Source organism: Leptosomus discolor, chromosome 2 (genome assembly GCF_034619465.1).
Source record: "Leptosomus discolor isolate bLepDis1 chromosome 2, bLepDis1.hap2, whole genome shotgun sequence".
Taxonomy (NCBI): domain Eukaryota; kingdom Metazoa; phylum Chordata; class Aves; order Leptosomiformes; family Leptosomidae; genus Leptosomus; species Leptosomus discolor.
In genome coordinates, this window is record NC_141392.1 from 30,817,157 (window position 1) to 30,834,792 (window position 17,636).

General features: G+C 42.2%; 2 protein-coding genes across 3 annotated transcripts in view; both read right to left on the minus strand.

Moving 5' to 3' along the window:
- Nucleotides 1-2,549, minus strand: part of TASP1 (taspase 1) — an 87,395-nt gene extending 84,846 nt beyond the window's left edge. The window contains 1 exon segment of the mRNA XM_086460834.1: nucleotides 2,511-2,549. The gene's annotated coding sequence lies outside the window, so the exon portion shown is untranslated.
- Nucleotides 2,550-14,216: 11,667 nt separating this feature from the next.
- The window catches only part of ESF1 (ESF1 nucleolar pre-rRNA processing protein), a 32,956-nt gene continuing 29,536 nt past the window's right edge, over nucleotides 14,217-17,636 (minus strand). For both annotated transcript variants that reach the window (XM_086460836.1, XM_086460835.1), the window contains exons 11-13: nucleotides 16,663-16,730; nucleotides 15,578-15,724; nucleotides 14,217-14,996 (exon numbers count right to left, since the gene is read on the minus strand). In XM_086460836.1, the coding sequence (XP_086316962.1) occupies nucleotides 14,706-14,996; nucleotides 15,578-15,724; nucleotides 16,663-16,730 (506 nt within the window). In that variant the 3' untranslated portion in view covers nucleotides 14,217-14,705. The remainder of the gene's footprint in view (nucleotides 14,997-15,577; nucleotides 15,725-16,662; nucleotides 16,731-17,636) is intronic.

Here is a 17,636-nt window from a genome sequence, read left to right on the forward strand (position 1 = left end):
CATGCTTAAGTCAATCTCAAATAATTTAGTGACCCTATCTGGTTTTGAACGTAACCCTTAAGTTGTTTATAGAATTTAATATTTATAATGGAAAAACTGTCAGTATTTTCTAATATACAAAACAAAAAAGCTCCCAAGCTAAAGTACAGAACTCTGTATCTTTTCAAGAGTCAGAAAAAAATTCACTGTATTTATTGCTCCTCTTATCCACGGCCTAATACATGTTAATCCTAACACAATATTGTTTCTCTAGTTCAGCAGGTAAAATTAAAACCAGAGACATTCACGTTGAATTAATTCAGGAACTGAAAAAAGCATATAGCGTTAATGCACGAATGGAGAAAACCTCTACAACATATCAAGATATTCCAGTACGATGTCTATCACTCCTGCCACCTTGAAAGGGTCTGCTAGTACCCTAAGAATACTAGAAGGTGAATAGAAGTGAAAAGAACGAGATGTTTAATACATAGGACTTAAACTCCAGATTTTGCAAAGGCTGTATGGCTCACTCCAGTAATTAAACACCACTCCCTTGAAACAAACAAAACAATACAAACTATGCTTAGCGAGATTCAGCACTGGCACAGAGCAGACAAACTTGCTGGTTTACCACAACCATCCTTTCAATAATGAAAATTAGCCCAGCTTTCTAAGAGTTATTTATTTCTGCTTGTTTTTTCTTACATGCTAAATGTATATAGGTATCTTCATATATCCAAAAATTCAGACTTCAAAATTTAATATGAACTTACTTTTATATATATTTATATAAAATGAAAGACCACTACATTACATGGACTCTACAGAGAAAAAAGCATTTATGGACTACATCCATTTGTAATGGTCTCCTGTATAAACTTCAGAGCTACAATTAAAGTCCTAATCACTGCATTTACTTCCTTTTTTGCTAATAATGATGAAGAAAGCTCCAGCAGCCATTGGTACAGGCAGTAAGCTGAAACACAGCCTGTTTCTTACAAACTACTTTGCTGCATCTTACCACGCCTCAAAGAACATCCTCACAGCAACAGGGGCATGACAAAGACTTCAGTAAAGTGGCAGAGAAGCGAGTAAGGAACCTACATCCTTGAAGAAATGGATGAAATAGTGTGGTGTTAGGGAAAGTAATAATGATGGTAGTTAAACCAGTTTTGAAAATGAAGATACAGGCACCACTTAAAGACTAAGTCCAGGCTGAAAACCCTTACTAGGCCTTTACATACACCTGGGTCCGAGGCTGCGTTTATTTTTACCAGAAACTGTGCGGTGAACCTATCTCAGTAATTTCCTTCAGTTTGTAACACTTCCTCCATATGAACTGGATTTTGTCAAACCCCTTCCATCTCAAACCGTTCTTCAAGTCCTTTCAGATTTCCTTCACAAACCCGCTGCTTTCACTTGGAAAGCTCCGGGTGCACCCAACCCTCCCCTTTCTTCTATGATTTATCTGTTCTCCTTCCTGGCTGTCAGACATCCATCACCTCTGATCTCAGCCCTCCTCGCCACACAGTTCACACTTCTACATCTGGAGAAGTGGTGGAGAAAGGTAGTTTGATTCCTGAAGAACACGAACCATATCGATTTTAACAAAGTAGCCCAAAGCACTTACTGCGCTGAAAAAGTAACACTGAATCCTACACAGGCACTCAGATAAACGTGAGTAACTCGAGCATCACACCCAAGGCAGGAGTCGCCGAGTCTTGCAGCGCACCACCACAGCCATTCCGCCAGCCGAGGGGTGACCCTCGCCACCACCACCCCACCCCACCCCCCCCCAGCTCCCAGCCCTGCTCAGCGCCCGCGGCACAGTACACAGCCCTACAGAGCGAACCCAGACGCGGCAGCGGGGCGAAGGGAGAGACCGGCAACAGGGACGAGTCCGTTCTGGAAGAGCTTTTGGGTTTTACAGCAAGAGGCCTGAGGCGGGAAGAGCAATAGGGCGAGAGGAAAGCGCTCAGCCCCGCGCGCTTCTCCCATCGAGGGCGAACGGGCGGCAACGGAGAAGCCCACGAGGAAAGGAGCAACGAGCAGCCACGAAACAAAAGTCGAAAAGAAACTTTTATTTGAGGAAAAAAACCAACCCTCGGCGAGACCGGCCGCTGCACCGAAGCCCCCAGGGACTGCCACAAACCCGCGGCGGAAGAGGCCCGGGGGCCGCCCAGCGGGAAGGTGGCGCAGCCCGGCGCGCCCTCAGCCCCGTTACCGCCTTGGGGCGCAGCCGCCGCCGCGGCCGCGGCAACGCTCAGGGGTCCCACCCCCCTCCCGGGAAACGGGGCTGCAGCGGCGGGGGGTGACGTCACCCGGGGGAGCCCCCGGCGGCGGCAGCGCACCCGACCGCTCCAGCCTGCGCGGCCGCCTCGCGGCGCGGCCGTTACGGTGCACAGCCGCCCGCGGAGCCCCGGGGGGAGGATAAGGGAGCGCGGGGAGGGGGGAGAGGACGGGCCGGGGGGAGGCGGGGACCGGCGGGCTAAGGCGGGGCAGGGCGGAACCAGGCACGAAGCACTCACCCGCCACCGCCGCCAGCCTCGCGCACACCCGGAACCGTCCACCCTCCCGTTGCCTCGGTGAGGATGAGGCGTCCCTCCCACTGCCTCCCTCCGATTGGGCGAGGCGAGGCAGGCGACCGGAAATGGCGTAAAGCCGATTGGCGGCTCGGAAGGCGAATGCGACGCCAGCTCCCGCGGGAACACCAATCGCGGTGGGGGGCGGGGCTCAGCCGGGGGGAGGGAGCTGTGGCGGCAGCTAAGGGGCCCGGCGCCCGCGCTTTACCCGTGAGGGTGGCGGGCAGGGCCAGGGCGGAGTGAAGTGGTGGCTCTGTTCGGTTGCTGCCTCTCAGGCGGGCGCTGCTGCCCGGGCGACTCCGGAGGCGCCTTAGAGAGCGCCCAGGTGGGGGCCGGGGCCGTCGGCTTCCCCGCGGGGTGGGGGAAATGGCGGCCGAGGCCTCCCCAAGGGGAAGGCGCTGGGCGGGCGGGATGAGGGGAAGCAGGGGCTGTGGGGAGGTGGGGTGGGAGGCGGGCATGGCCCACGTACCGGCCCTTTCGCGGGCTGTTGGGCCTTTGGGCTGTCTTTTTTTCCCTGCCTTTCGGCAACATCTTCACCAACGGCGAGAAAACCTAACGGAAACAGCGTCCAGCCGCTGAGCTGGGTTGTGTGTAAGGAGGGGGGGGCAGTGGCCTCTGGCTTCATTACCTTGCTCCCAGCAGACCTGTGACTTCTGATAGCTGGCTGGAACACAACAAAATGTACTGATTGCAAATAAATATTGTTGGTAATAGGCCTGTCAGGAAATTGTTACAACAATGGGGGTATTTTGCATCTTCCTGCTTCAACGGACATTTGAGTCTTGTGTACTGTTACAGAGATATTAAGTTCTGCCCACTTTGTTGTAGAGGGGACTCAACATCATTTTCTAAAGCCACCTTCCTAGGAATGCAGGCAGACATATATAAATCCTGTTGCCTTGATACCTTCTCAGATGATTGCTGCTGTCAGTCTTGGGACCCGGCTGCGTACATGCATGCCACTTCGTTATCCCAGTGCCAAAGTGCCCTCATGCTTACCCCTGCTCTTCTTCATAGATCTGTGAAACAAGACCAGAAGCCCTTACGGACTTTCATTGTAGAGTACATTTATCTCAGCTGACACCTCAAACTTTCATTTGCAAAGGTCAGCTTTTTCAAGTTGAAACTGTAAAATTTTTATAAGATCGAGACACAGTTGTTCTTTCTGCAGAATTCACTGAAGAGTTTTCCCTGGTTCCAGAGGTTTTCCCTGAGCTCAAGCTCCAACATGAGAAGTGATAAGATATATATTATATGAAAGATTCTCCTGAGCCCTCCAGATGAAACAGATTTTAACTCCTCCCCATTCTTCTTTTCCTAAAAGTGAGCACAGCATGTAGCTGTTGCAGTGGTTCCTGCACCAGTGGACAGTATCATTCGTTCTCTGCAAACCAGCCATGCGGAAATCACCTGCTTCAGCCAAACTACATCTTCAAAGGGAAATTTTACAAATCAAGTTTCTACAGCACTTCACAGCATGTTAGGGGTTGTAACGGACCTCGAAAGATCATCATCCAACCCCCCTGCCAGAGCAGGACCACCTAGAGTAGATCACACAGGAACACGTCCAGGCAGGTTTTGAATGTCTCCAGAGGAGACTCCACAACCTCTCTGGGCAGCCTGTTCCATCGATTTCATTCACTAGCCAAAATAGATTTCAAAGCAAACAATAACTAGTAATCGATTCCTTACACTTCCGACCATTGTTACCACGTAAGAGAAACATCATCTGGTCTCACGATTGTGGTGAATACATTTTAGCCTATGGCCGCCGTGTTGTACACAAGTTATATTGTGTATTAAACATTAACAGAAATTTGATTGCTGAACTGGCAAGAACCAAACAAAAAATCTGGAAACTAACCTTTTTACCCCCAGACTTTATTCCATCTCCACTGTGTCCTAATCTTCCTACGTAGCATCTCCCCAGGCATTCAGGAGGCTCCTTCCTGGCCTGCCTTATAATCCCAGAAACCCCTTTTATGGCTTTTTTCCCAATAAATAACAATGTGCTTCTGTTAATTTTTGGTTTGGGTTTTTTTTTCCAAAAGACCAGCCTTAAATTTTTTTAATGATGCAAAAAATGTCAAGAACAAATGCAAGTCTCCTTTTTCAAGACACGTTTTTGGCACGCAGAACTATGTGGCTTATGGAGATCAGCTTTTGTCTTCCACGTTACCAGGTGCTTCCTCTTCTGTTGGATAAAACTACAAGGAAAAAACGTGAAGTCCACAAACCCTTAGAAATTCTTTGGCCTCCTTTCACAGATTTTAACGTGAGGTCCAAATCCCAATTTAGAGTTGCTCTGTTGCCAATTTTTTTTTTAAGAATTCCTCATTATTCTTGACAGCGATGCTGAAGTGAACCAAGGAGATTCTACAAGGTACTTTTTTTGCCTCTCAGATGGCAATAGTTACATCCAACCTAGGCAAATTGATTTTTGGGGAAAGGTAGGGTGTTTTGTGGAAGTGCTGCCATGCACTTGCCTTCTGGCTGCAGCCCTTTCTTCGACACACAGCGTTGGCCACTACCAGAGCAGCTTCGATTTGTCCTTGTGCATTCACCTCTCTGTCATGCATAAGGTCCTATGCACCTTCTGCCCCCCCGCCCCCTTTTTCCCTTTCTCTGTTCACTTCCCCTGTCTGTTGGCCAAGGAGGAGGCAGCAGAACATGTGGCTGACTGAGCTACGCATATTTTGACTTGACCTTTCTGTCAAATCTCCTTGAAGTTGGCCAGCAGGTTCAAATTACGAAGGCAGGCTGACAGACTGATGGATGGACAGTGTGATCACGGCATCCTTCTTTCTTTAGGGGAGAAGCTAAAAACAGTGTCAATGTTTGGTCCTACCCCATTCTCCAGGAGAACTGGATTTCAAATCCAAATGTCTGTTTTCACTTGGTTTTTGACGCTTTTACTTAACTTGTCCCTTGCTGCCGGTGACAGTTTCCAAACTGGCCAAATACTTCTTGGTTTTTCCTATTTTCTGGTCCTTGCTTGTCTCTAGATTTGTGGTGCTACTCCAATAAAAAGGTGATCTCATTCTGTAAATCATTCCTCAGCATACAGGTTTGAAGTGAAAGGCTTCCTTTATTCCTTTTACAAGGTTTCCAGCTGTGTTTTAATGCCTGGTTTTGGTTTTGTTCTATTTCTTGCTGATTATCTTAGATTTCTTCTTGCACTTTGTCTGTGTTTCAAAGCAGACTCTACTAGTTTTACTTCCTAATTTGATAAAAAGCTTACCTGTTGCTTTAATTTATTCTGAATGAAAGTGACTGTTCAAGCCCAGAGGCTTCAGTGAGGCTTCATCTCACTTGCTGTACTATAATGAAACCGTTAATTAAATAAAATGCAGACACCTTTGCCACTGCTTAATTACTTCTTGGAACTTAAAGTATTGGTTTAATACTGACACCTTCCATTTCCTGAAAGAAAAGCTCAGAGAGTGGCTACTTTTGGGGTTTTTTTTAACCAAACGTGGAGTGGGGTGATCCCCTGTGCTCAGTAATAAGAATCATAATGCATTTGCAGCCAGGCAGACCCACAGACATTCACACGGGTACAAGCACATCCCTACAAGAAGCATTTTAACACAATGCAGCTGGAAGCTTCTTTGACCGGGATTTTGGGAAGCGTTCTGCTCCAGAGGGGCAAGTGGCATGCAGTTAGGAGCTACGTGTAAGGGGTGTGCGTTGGCTGTTAAGCTCGGCGAGTTGCCTAACACCATACCAGGCGAAATCATTTGCCTCAGCCCAGGGGAACAAGATGAAGTCCAACCTCTCTCTGCTGCCTCACAACTCCTGTTTCAGACGCAGCAGTATAAACTTGTCAAAACAGGGTTGGAATGGGTGCTCTACACATGTCCTATAGTTTCTCCACTGAGGAAATTCCTTGCAGACATAAATTTCAGAGCTTCTTTGAGTAAGCCTGCACCACACAGGATGCATCTATGAGGTTCTGTCAAGTCAGGCCCACGTATCTGACAACATACATTCAGGTGTCACACTAGTTTGTTACAATGATATGGACAAAGAAAAGAGAGACACCATTCGATACCTCTGCTAGTTACAACCTTCAAGGACTGCTGATTTTTATTAGGTTTTTGTAGGTTTTTTCAAACCTATAGCAAAGTAATTCAGCTACTTCCCTTCAAGGCAGCCTAGAATTTGGAGCTAGAGATGCTAAGCTGTAGCCTTCAGGTGCAACAAAGAATATTTATTAGCAGGTGACAAGAAAGGCAGGCTTTTCATCATGGTTTAGATCTCCTTTCTAATAATTCTTCAGCTTTTTTTTTTTTTTTTTGTGAGGCAACAGGAGAGCTGCTTTGCATAGAGATCCTGACCACACAAAACCATTTTGTCCCCGTTTTACAAAAGAAGGTTGTTCCAGGCAACAAATAGGTGAACCTTTGGGTTGGGAGGTTCCTGTGCTTTGGACACTCGCTAAAGGACAGAGATGCTGAGAAAAGGCAGTAGAAGAGGAGAAGACTCACATCCCTCTCCTATCACTTTTGACCAGATGAGAGGACAACCTTAAACAATCAGTTCAAGACAACTTCAATGCTTTAACAAAGAATTTGTCTGGGAAGAGGGTGGGGGGAGGCAAGCACATCGAAATACAGCCCTATATCGACCATTCCAGTTTAGTTTAGGAACTTTGCAACAGAAAAAGCAGCTGAATGCACCAACAAATACGAACAGGAACTGTTATCTGAATGGTGGCATGCAAAAGGAGAATAGCATCTGACGGCCGTTGTAAAAGGCTGCGATCAATCCCCTCAGATACCACATGATTAATCCCCCTGAAAGTCTGACTGGTCTTCACAGGTAGCATAAATAAGCCTGCGGTCTTCTCCAGGCACACTTGTTGTTTCCTCTGCGTATGAAAGAGGCCCCTTCTTTGACTTCCAGCCAGTAAAATAATGTTTTTTCCAGATAATGAGCCACTTTACATGAGGAAAATACTCTAGCATCCTGGACCTGTCTAAATAGCATTCCTCATCCTCCCGGCCACTCAACACCCACACATGGTTATTTCCAACGCTCATTCCATTGCCATCTTGAACAACCCTAACTCAGTGTGATTGTGATGTTCTCTCAGCCAGCTTTCGCAGTTGTAACTAGACGGGAGCCAAATCATAAGACACAGGACTTTTGAGAAATGAAACTTCAAATATGCATTCATCAGCTGTTGCCAAAATAACCACTAGTAGTAAATCCCTGCAAGGTTTTGTCTTCATTCTTTAAAGATGGAAAGTGAGTTATACGTGTACTGGGTACGTACTGGCCGTTGTAGCAGGGTAGTCATCTCTCCCCATCAACCGCTATGGGCAATCAGGAAGCCAGGACTCACAGAACAGTGGCTTTCAAAGTCAGAGATCATTTCTCTTCACACCCACACAAAGCATGGTACAGATTTAAATACGACAATTTAGAAGTACGTGTTTTGGAAAAACAGGCCAAGTTGGTGACTAAGTAAATCCTGGACTGGGTTTTCTCCACAGGTTTTATCATCTCATTATTTTTATGGGTTTTGACCTGCATGGTTGCTTTCTGCAGCTCTCTCGGGTAATGATTTAGTCCAAACCAAAGTTGTTTTATTGCACTCAAGGTGTGATACAATTTCAGTGGGGCAGTCTTCAGAACATCCTCCTCATCAAATTCTATGATGCTGATCCAACTGCAACAAAGAGAGTTCAGGCTACCCAAGTTCACTATGAAGGTTTAAGAATAACTGGCAGATTCATTCTCTTATTGGGGAAGTTCTGATCTTCAGGATGTAAAATGAGGAGAAAAAAATCCATTCACATCCCTCGGACTAGCTCACAAGCTCTGTCAGCAAATTTGCATTTTGGAGGGGTTGAGATTGATACAAAAATCGATGAAGGTTTATTTTAAAACAGAATTTGCACTTTTAAACTAAATCTCTTTTAATACATGAACTTAAGTTCACTACTGTTACCCTCATTCTGTATATTGTGCCCTCTGCCTTTTCAAAAATTTGACTTGCAGCAAAGTAAGGCAGCCAGTCTGTGCCAAATGCATCTTTGCTCACCAAGGCAACTTGTTTTGCTGTCAAATGTAAATTTTGGGCCTCTTAAGAAAACCAGCTAACTTTAGTGATAGATTTATATTCCTTTAAAGTGTCATCGTTCTGCTACACCTATTTTGATGCTAACACAAGAGGGCTGTGAGTAGCTCCATAGCCATCACCTCATGCAGCGTGCCTTTGACTTGGTGAACTCCAAGGGCCATACACAGCACACCACCATTCGCTGCTAACAGTTAGGGCATCCACTGGTCCTGACTGACCACTTGGTCCATGACAAAGCTGTCGGTCTGCTCTTCTGGATTGAGAAGGGTATGATCCATGAGGCAGTTTGGGTTCCGTGGATCATAAGGGTTGTGGGGTTTATTTAATTATAATAAATTAAAATTAAAACCTTGCTAACCAAACAGTTACTTCGTGAAGTCAAGCACTTGACACCAAAATATAGAATAATGAAGACTGCTTCCTTTCATGGCACTTCTGTGTCAGATTACAGCTGAAAGAAAAGCATCCATTTATGTAACCGAAACAAATGCTAGTGCTGATTTCACACGTACCATGCTTGATTTTCTCTCTGACATGGTTTTGGTTCCTTGGCATTTGTATTTAGTTCCCTCACACAGAGCTCTAAAAGTCACCAAATGAGAAACATGCAAAAAAAAAATAAATTGTGTAACTTGCAGCTGGTTTGAAAATTACTGACCTTCTTTCCCACCTCTGGCTGTAAGGACACCCTTCAGAGCAACTCTTAGTTGACACCAGAGGCGGCGTTCATCACCGAGCATCTTCTCAGGCTCTCTCCCTGCTGATGCTGCTCAGTCATTACTTTTGCAGAACTCTTTAAGGAAAAGGACCGAGGGCTCAGGCTGCCCTGCCCTGCTCCAAAATCCTCCTAAAGGCCAAGGCATCCGTTCTTGGGGCAGCTCACGCACCCACTCCCTCTTTGCCCGGGCATTAACCTAAGGGGGAAAGCAGACAGGGGAAGCAGGAAGGGAAGCAGCTCATGCTTAGGGAGTTTTGCACTCCACAGAAGTGATTTTAACTCTTAATCCCCTGCAGAAATGACAGCCATCCTAAAACAGTCACTTTGCTATTCTTAGTCCTTTTTAGTAACCACTTCTGTTCAGTTATATTTTCCATGGACAAATTGCCAACCCATCTGAGCAGCGGTTCAGCCACACACGTTGCTGACTGTGATGGGCAGTTTTTCTGTTCAGACTTACAATGTCCATCTTTGACTCATGCTGTCGGAAGTCAATACAAACCCCATCTGCCTCAGTTGTCTTTTCCCTCCTCCCTTGCCCCAGAAGTATAAAAAGAGAAAGGTCTAAGTGCATTGGGCAGGATTTCAGAGCAAAGCCAAGGGACTTGTGCAATGCCAAGGAGCGCACGGGATGCGGTCCAAGAGCATTTGCCCATGAAAACGTGGCAGCCAGCCTTTGGATCGGGTGTCTCTGAAAATGGGACAGGAGTGAGGTTTGCCAGGGCGCTCACTGGAGGCTAGAAGCAATGTTGTTCAAAACTTGCATGGCTGAAATACAGAGCTGGAACATTACTGAGCAGGGATTACTCATATGCTAGTGATGAGGAGGATATAAAGTAATAATGACCTTAAGTGACATTAATCTAGATTGGATCCACAGCCCGGACAAAAATATTCCCATTTATAAGACCATATGTCAAGCACAGAAAAAAATACACAAGACAATAGACCTTTCTGCCACCTTGTCTTGGTTTTTTACAGGAATACAGTAATATAGTCCTGTGCATGCAAAGGTACATTTTTACTTTCGGAAGGATGCAGTTATTTAAAGTATTCTATGAAATAAAGTATAATGAATATTACTGTGCTGTCAGAACTACTTGTGTTATTCTTACCATAGCTACAAAACTGAGGTTGAGGTATTTAATTGATGATTCAAGACAAGTGCCTAATTACCCTCATAGTTTTAAATATATATAATGTAAGTTTCTAAGACTTTATTTAAACTTAAAAAAACCCCAAATTCCACAGTATTTTGGTTGGTTGTTTTGTTTGCTAAAAAAGTATGTGACGGCACAACTTACTGTTATTTTTGGACACTACTGAAATATGAAAAGAACAAAAAGCCAACTTGCTATTAATTGGAAATAATACACTTAATTTTTAGAAGGAAGGAATAATAGAAAACATACGTGGCTCTTCATCTCTGGTTGTCTGATCTTTCTCGGTTTTTGAATAAATCAAACCCTCTTGTGATTTCTACTTGTAATATTAGATCTTTAAATATCTGGCTTACACTCTAGCATGAGCTCTGATGGTTGCCAACTTGGAGACAAACTACTTTATACCAGACCTCCATAAGTTGCTAGAAAAATTAGCTCTGTCTCACTTTTAACAGTCCTGTTTTTTAATGCCTTATTTTATTTAATTGCCATCACTTTTGCTGGTTACATGACATTTAGTGAAAGGGAAAAAATAAAATCATATGTTAAAGTTCAAGGTTAGAACTTCTAGATCCCATTTTCATGTTTAAAAGGATGAGATGGTCAAAAACATCCTTTGTGTGGTTTGCACCAAGGGCCGCGAACTGTAAGGAATTGTAGATGAGACCTGACCACTTCTTACCAGACTTCCAAGATATGCTTCTGCAGAAAACACAGAAAGAAATCAGATTTTGTTAGCACTGTTCTGCAGCTATGGAGATTAGTTGATGGGCTTTGAGCCGTTAGCAGTTAGCAATTAATAACTTGATTTAAAAAAAAAAAAGGGGGGGGGGGGAGAGACTTTAGACCTAACCATTTTATAAACAGACCAAAAATTTCCCATCCAAGGGGCATGCTGGGACAGATCCTGCAGTTCTTCCCAACCAAGATACCCCCTCAGGACTCAGCAACTTGAGAACAAAACCGGCAACATCTGATTAGATGAAATTACCACACACTAAGCATTTACATGACACCCAATACACATTACCGCACAGCAACATAATTTCTTCAACCAATAGTTGAAATCACTGTCAAGTCTGCCTTCGTATTTTTGTGCATTTTGTCTTGCTATGACTTCCAAGTACAGGCGAGGCTTCCCAACAGGAAGAAAGAAGGTAGCCAGCACACGTACAGGTGAAGAAAAGACACAACGTAACTTACACCATCTAATTTCAATAAGTCATCATCACTACTTGTGACTTTTTAATTTTGTAACCATTTTTTTCAAATTAGCCTTCCAGCAAAGTTACTGTAAAGGACAGATGCGTTGCAGAAGTACAGGCGTTCTGTTGGAGTGTTTTGTACTAGCGAGTCACTCAGCGTACCTGGGCATTCTGGAGGAGCAGAGATTCACCCATGCCACGCGTTGTTTTCCAGTAAAGTTATAAAAGCGCCAAGCCAAAAATAAAAGCACTGATAATTTAAGTGACCCTACTCAGCACTGCCAGGAAGTCAAACACAGCAGGCTATGCCTACTGCTAGTGCACAAACTAGGAACACTCCTTTGTAAAAGCATGCATGTAACATGCATCAAAACAGAGCAGAACTTGGCAGGGTTAGAGGATTCAAGAGACAGTGCAGTTTGTTGCCTTTCATTTCCCCCCCCAACTTGCTTTTCCATAAAAATTATTAAACAGTTATGGGAGACTGTCTGCAGACCCCGTATTGACACAGAATTTGTAAGTGCACCAACACAGAATGAAACTTTGTGGGGTTCCTACAGCTGTGAAACGGTGCTTTTACAAATTAGGTACCTACAACAATTAGTCCTACCCAAGCTGTATTCCTGAAAGAAACTGGTAAAACAATTATTAACTTACCCACTTCCCCATTGACAAGGTGTAATGTTGTCCATGTACCATTAGTATCTCCTGTTACCGGCCACCATCAGAGATGGACGCTGGGCTACATGGATCCTTCATTTAACTGACGTTTCTGTTCAGACCTTTTGCTTTTGTTCTCAGCTGTCCAATTTTCCATGCACTTTACACAGAAACGCTTATCATTCCATCACCACTAAGACTCGATATACTAATCTCTAAACCTCATGCAATTCAAGCTACTGTCCCTAGTGCATTTCATATCCCTGCAAAATATAAGCCATACAATGAATCGCAATTTGAAAAAAATCTGTACAAATACATGGCATGTCTACATTTTACCCTTTCAGCTTGGTGTCACTACTTTGTGCCTGGAAATCATATCATGTGTGCCAGTCTTAAGAAACTGCATTGAAGACCACTACTTAGTTTTTGATGCTGCAATTTTATTATACAAATAATATGGTCTCTCATCATGGAAGAGGCTTATCTCCTTATCCACTGTCTGTATCAGAGGCATATGTGTACACTTTCGTATAACACTACACATTTTCTTTAGTAATAACACCTCACTTTGCTGTTTGATGCAAGGGTGCTTTCCTTGGTGGAAATTCTGTTTCCCAAAGCAACTTCCTTTCCTCTCTCTCTTTATAGAAAATTCCTATCTTGGTGAATATCATTATGCTCTTCTCCACTGTACGCCCACGTTCAGAAGCTTCCTGCCACTTCCAGCGGGACAAGTCTTCCTTGTTCTCCATCACAGTTGGTCAGCTCAAACTACAAAACATGGGCTTACTGCGTCGTGCCATAGTGCCTGAAAGGCTAAGAAGCCACAGAACTGGGATCAAAGACTGTAGATCAACTTTTTCTGTTAGCTACTTGAAAATGAATCTGAAGATGTTCGAAGGTTTACAAAGAACTATTACATTTAAAATGTTCGAGGTCTGCAAGTATTCCTCAGGCACACCACTGCAAAGCACTCTTGTAAAAACCCTCTCCACCTGTATTTCTATATTGTGTCCCTTAACTACTTTGTCCATTCTGGCCATTAGGTGTACAGTCTCTCCTGTGCTAAATCTGACTCCATAATTTCCTTTACATACTGAGATATATTTACTTCATATAAACACTAGTTTTGATTATCTTCAAGTTTCTAACCTCTCTTTTAATAGAATGCTTTGTTTAAAGAAGTAGAAGGTCTTCGGAATTAACAACACTTCTTTAAAATGACAAATTACCTTTCAGCTCCTTGTTTCTAAAATTTTCATTCTTTTTTTGATATAATGTTGCACTGCTGTTAGAGCTGAAAGAGCAAGCACTTAAAAAAAAAAACCCAAACCAAACCTTAAGACACATCAATCCCCATACTCCAGGGAAGAAAGATCATATTCTATCTACTGTATTTTTCCCTGCACCATTCATACCTTCATCACTGACACTGATACTAATATGACCAAACAACAGGGTTTCTGAAATTGTATCATCTAGATCTGCCTTTGACTTTCTTCTTTCTTTCTTTCCTTCTTAACACTTGCAATGCTGGAAGACTTTGTAGAAGTGTAATTATATTAATGGGAATGCAATGTTAATAGCAAAAAAGTTTAATTTTGACATACTTTCATTTAGGCACAGAAGAAAAAAACACAGCTAAGTGCCCAAAATTCCTTCGGGCCAATTTAAACCATTTATTTCCAATATATATTACTGAAACACTTCTAAAGAGCATTATTTCCCTTAATTAGTTCTATTATCCAGGAAGTCTTCAAGTATTTAAAGAAGAATGAAGCATATATGTAATCTTTTAAAAATATACAAAGAAACTGGATACAAAATTTCTTCAGTTTTTAGTTTTATTACTATCTTCTTTGTCAAGAGAGATACGTTTTATAGACTTCTGCGGAATTGAAAGCATTAAGACCCTTAGTCTCAGCAATAAACCTCTGCAGAAGTGATTTTCTTACTTATAAGTACAACCATAATTATGACTACTTCTTGTAGTTGTTTTCAGCACTTCTATTATCTTTATAAAGAGATGGAATGATACAAAACAAACCACCCCAAAACCATCAATTCCTTACTTAGGTACATTTTCAAGGTGTAGTTTTTCAATAATAGCACAAACCAGTATTTATGGTGGCAGAAGAGTCATTACTACTGTAGTTATTTCAAAACTCACCACCGCAATTAAGTGACTTTTTGGGAAATTTTAGGTGGATAGGAATCAGAGGAAGATGCAGTAACTTGAACAGATGTCACCAGTTGGAAAAACTGAGACTAAAGTAAAGTCTGAGTAAAAATGAAGTTCAGTTATTTGAATTTCTGCTTTTTCCTTGCCTGAAATTCTTCAGTTTTATTTTTGACAGATTTTATTAGCATTGATAAGGCAGGATCTATAGCTTTCTTAGCAACCTCTCCTTTCTTGTTCTCCTGCCCCATGCTTGCGTCCTTAAGATCTTGCTCCTTTTCTTCTCTTCGGCGAGCTTTCTCTTCCATGATCTTTTCTACTGCTTTTGTCTTCTTGAAATTTGGATCTGAAGGATCCAAATTAAACAGGGGAGAAGTAAACATGGCTTGGAATCTTGTATCGGCAACATTTACCTGAAGGCAGAAAAGGAGTATTTATTTTGGGTAGCCTTTACCCGCGACAGCAAAGCTTTTAACACAATAAAATATGAGGTGCTTAAGGAGTCATAGCTCATGAGATTGTTCACCATTGCTGGAACTGCTCCAGTCACAAAACCCAGTGAGTGTGAAGTAAAGAGCCAGAAGATGTTATTGGTAGAACAGACAAGTGAGTGCTTGTACAAATCCTGTATATGCCTCTATGGGCAGACCAAGGAAAGGTTTGCTGTTGAGAACTGACCAGGACGAAAGCAGCAGTGGATAACAATCGGAACAAACACACCAATGAGTATTTGAGGCAGTACATTGTACAAGGCCTTGGATAAATACTGTCTTGTTACCTTACACAGTGTTTGAGACTGCTCCCTTCAACATTGTAGCAGAATATTTCTTGCTTTTTGAAAACAGCCTGTAACTCCCTAAAAAGGTAGATCTAGCTCTTCTCCTTCAGATAGAGTAAGGGAGGAGAAGGATATGAAACCACCAAATTTGTCCTGAAGAGAATTTACAGTAACAAAGGTTCTAGCTGAGCCTCAAAATCAAGAGCACATCATTACCTGGAAGTCATCTTCTAGTAATTCTTTCTTTTTCATTAAAAGTTTCTTTTTCTTCTTGCTCAAATTCTGTTGTTCTACAATCTTTGTATAATTAAAATGTTTTCTGCTATCATCCTCATCATCCATCATAAGTAGGGCCATTTCAGCCTGTTACAAAATAAGAAAGTCCATGTACACAATGAAATTAAGTTTTCTGTGAAAAATAGTTAATAAAGTCTGTATGAGTCTACATACATACACCTGAGTTGAAATACGGTTGTCAGGGCAGTATTATTTCCTTCATAACATTCTTTTAACATTTTAACCTGCTTTGGTGGGAGAGTTGCACCAGATGATCTCCAGAGGTCCCTTCCAACTCCCACCATTCTGTCATTTCTGTGATTTTGAGGTGTAATATTGAACACAATAGCTGATTTACTTTTCATTAGACATAAAATAAATGCTAATACCCACATTCAACATTTAAACATACCAATAATCTAATCTGAAAATTGTACACCATAACTTAGAAATCATGAGCAGATATAATTTTATATTGATATTTTTATAGCAAAATAAAAATTAACATATATGAATTTAACACATCTATTTAGTTAACTTGTTCTGTGAAAGAATGAAAAGCAAACATGCAATAGCAAACAATTCAGCCTTTGAGGTTAAAAGTCTACAGGACAAAGTCTGAACACACAAATGCTTCATACAACGTTGATGCTAAAAGCAAACATTCGGCACCACCCAACACACAAACATACTGGGATAGCTTTAAAGCAAGAGGGACTACCAGCTCAACCACTATGGCTTCTGTGTCCCTACATTTCAGTGTTGCCTAACTCTGTTGAGCTGTGTTCAACTACAATCTTCCAGAAAGATATCCCGGCATAATCTTAAGACATAAAGGCATGGACCATCTACCTTTCTTCTTGGGTAGTTTTTGTTCCAACAGCTCTCGCTATTAAAATTGCACAGTTTTATTCTATTGCCATCCTATGGAATTCAGTAGTTCCACCCACAAACACATAACATAGATATTTGCAGAATTCAGGCAATGCAACATCTGTAATTCTTAACATATTAAACCACTTTACCTTCTGTTTTTCAACTTCATCTTCATCTTCTGAGGTACTTTCAACTGATTCTGGTTTCTTCTTTAAACCTAAGTGCAAAGACAGGACACACACACATTTATTCAAGCTTACGCACGATGAATAGTTTACCTATGAATAGCAACTCTAAGTGCATCCATTTTCTGGTAATCAATACTTAAATGTCAGATGTGGAAAATGGCTCAAAAGTTAAGAAAAACAGCTAGACTTAAAGCAATAAAAATCTGCTGAATATGTGTTCCATTTAAGGAGGCAGCAATATTCAAATGACAAGTCAACAGTTAGAAAGAACAGTTAGAAAAAATGGGTTTACTGTAGTTTTCATAGAGTAGTAGACAGCAGTATCACAACAGTGCAGGCAAACACATGGCATTCTTCCGCTCCCAGGGCGTTTTAAACAGAAATTAGTTTACATATTCATAAATGTAACTGAAGTGTCCTGCAGTTCTCAAATTGCTCATTCTTTGTACTTAAGTAGACAACGTAGTAAATACTTTAGAATAAATAGCAAGCGTGCATCTCTTCTTTGTATCCACAACACGTCTGCCAGCTGAATAAGAGTTCATTACTTAAAAAAAAAAAAAAGAAAAAAAAGAAAAAAAAAAGAAACAGTTTTTATAATTTATATGCAAGGCTAAAAGACCATATTGTGCTATTAGCCACACTGGTGCAAAAAGCCTTGCAAAAAAGACCTGAACAGAATCATGTGAATGAAAATACGATCGAATCTGTTCAGATTGAATATTACTCTGATGAAGCTCTCTTACTCTCTTAGAATTTACTTTAGACACACAGTGCTGATTAGACAGCCATAATGAATAGTAACAGCATAGGACATTAATCAGACATAACTTTTAATGAAAACAGACCTGTTTATAAATCCTACAAAATCAAATTATTCTCTCTGGAATGTCTATAGACCTCGATCAAGAAGGAGCAGGAAAAGCAGAAGGTTT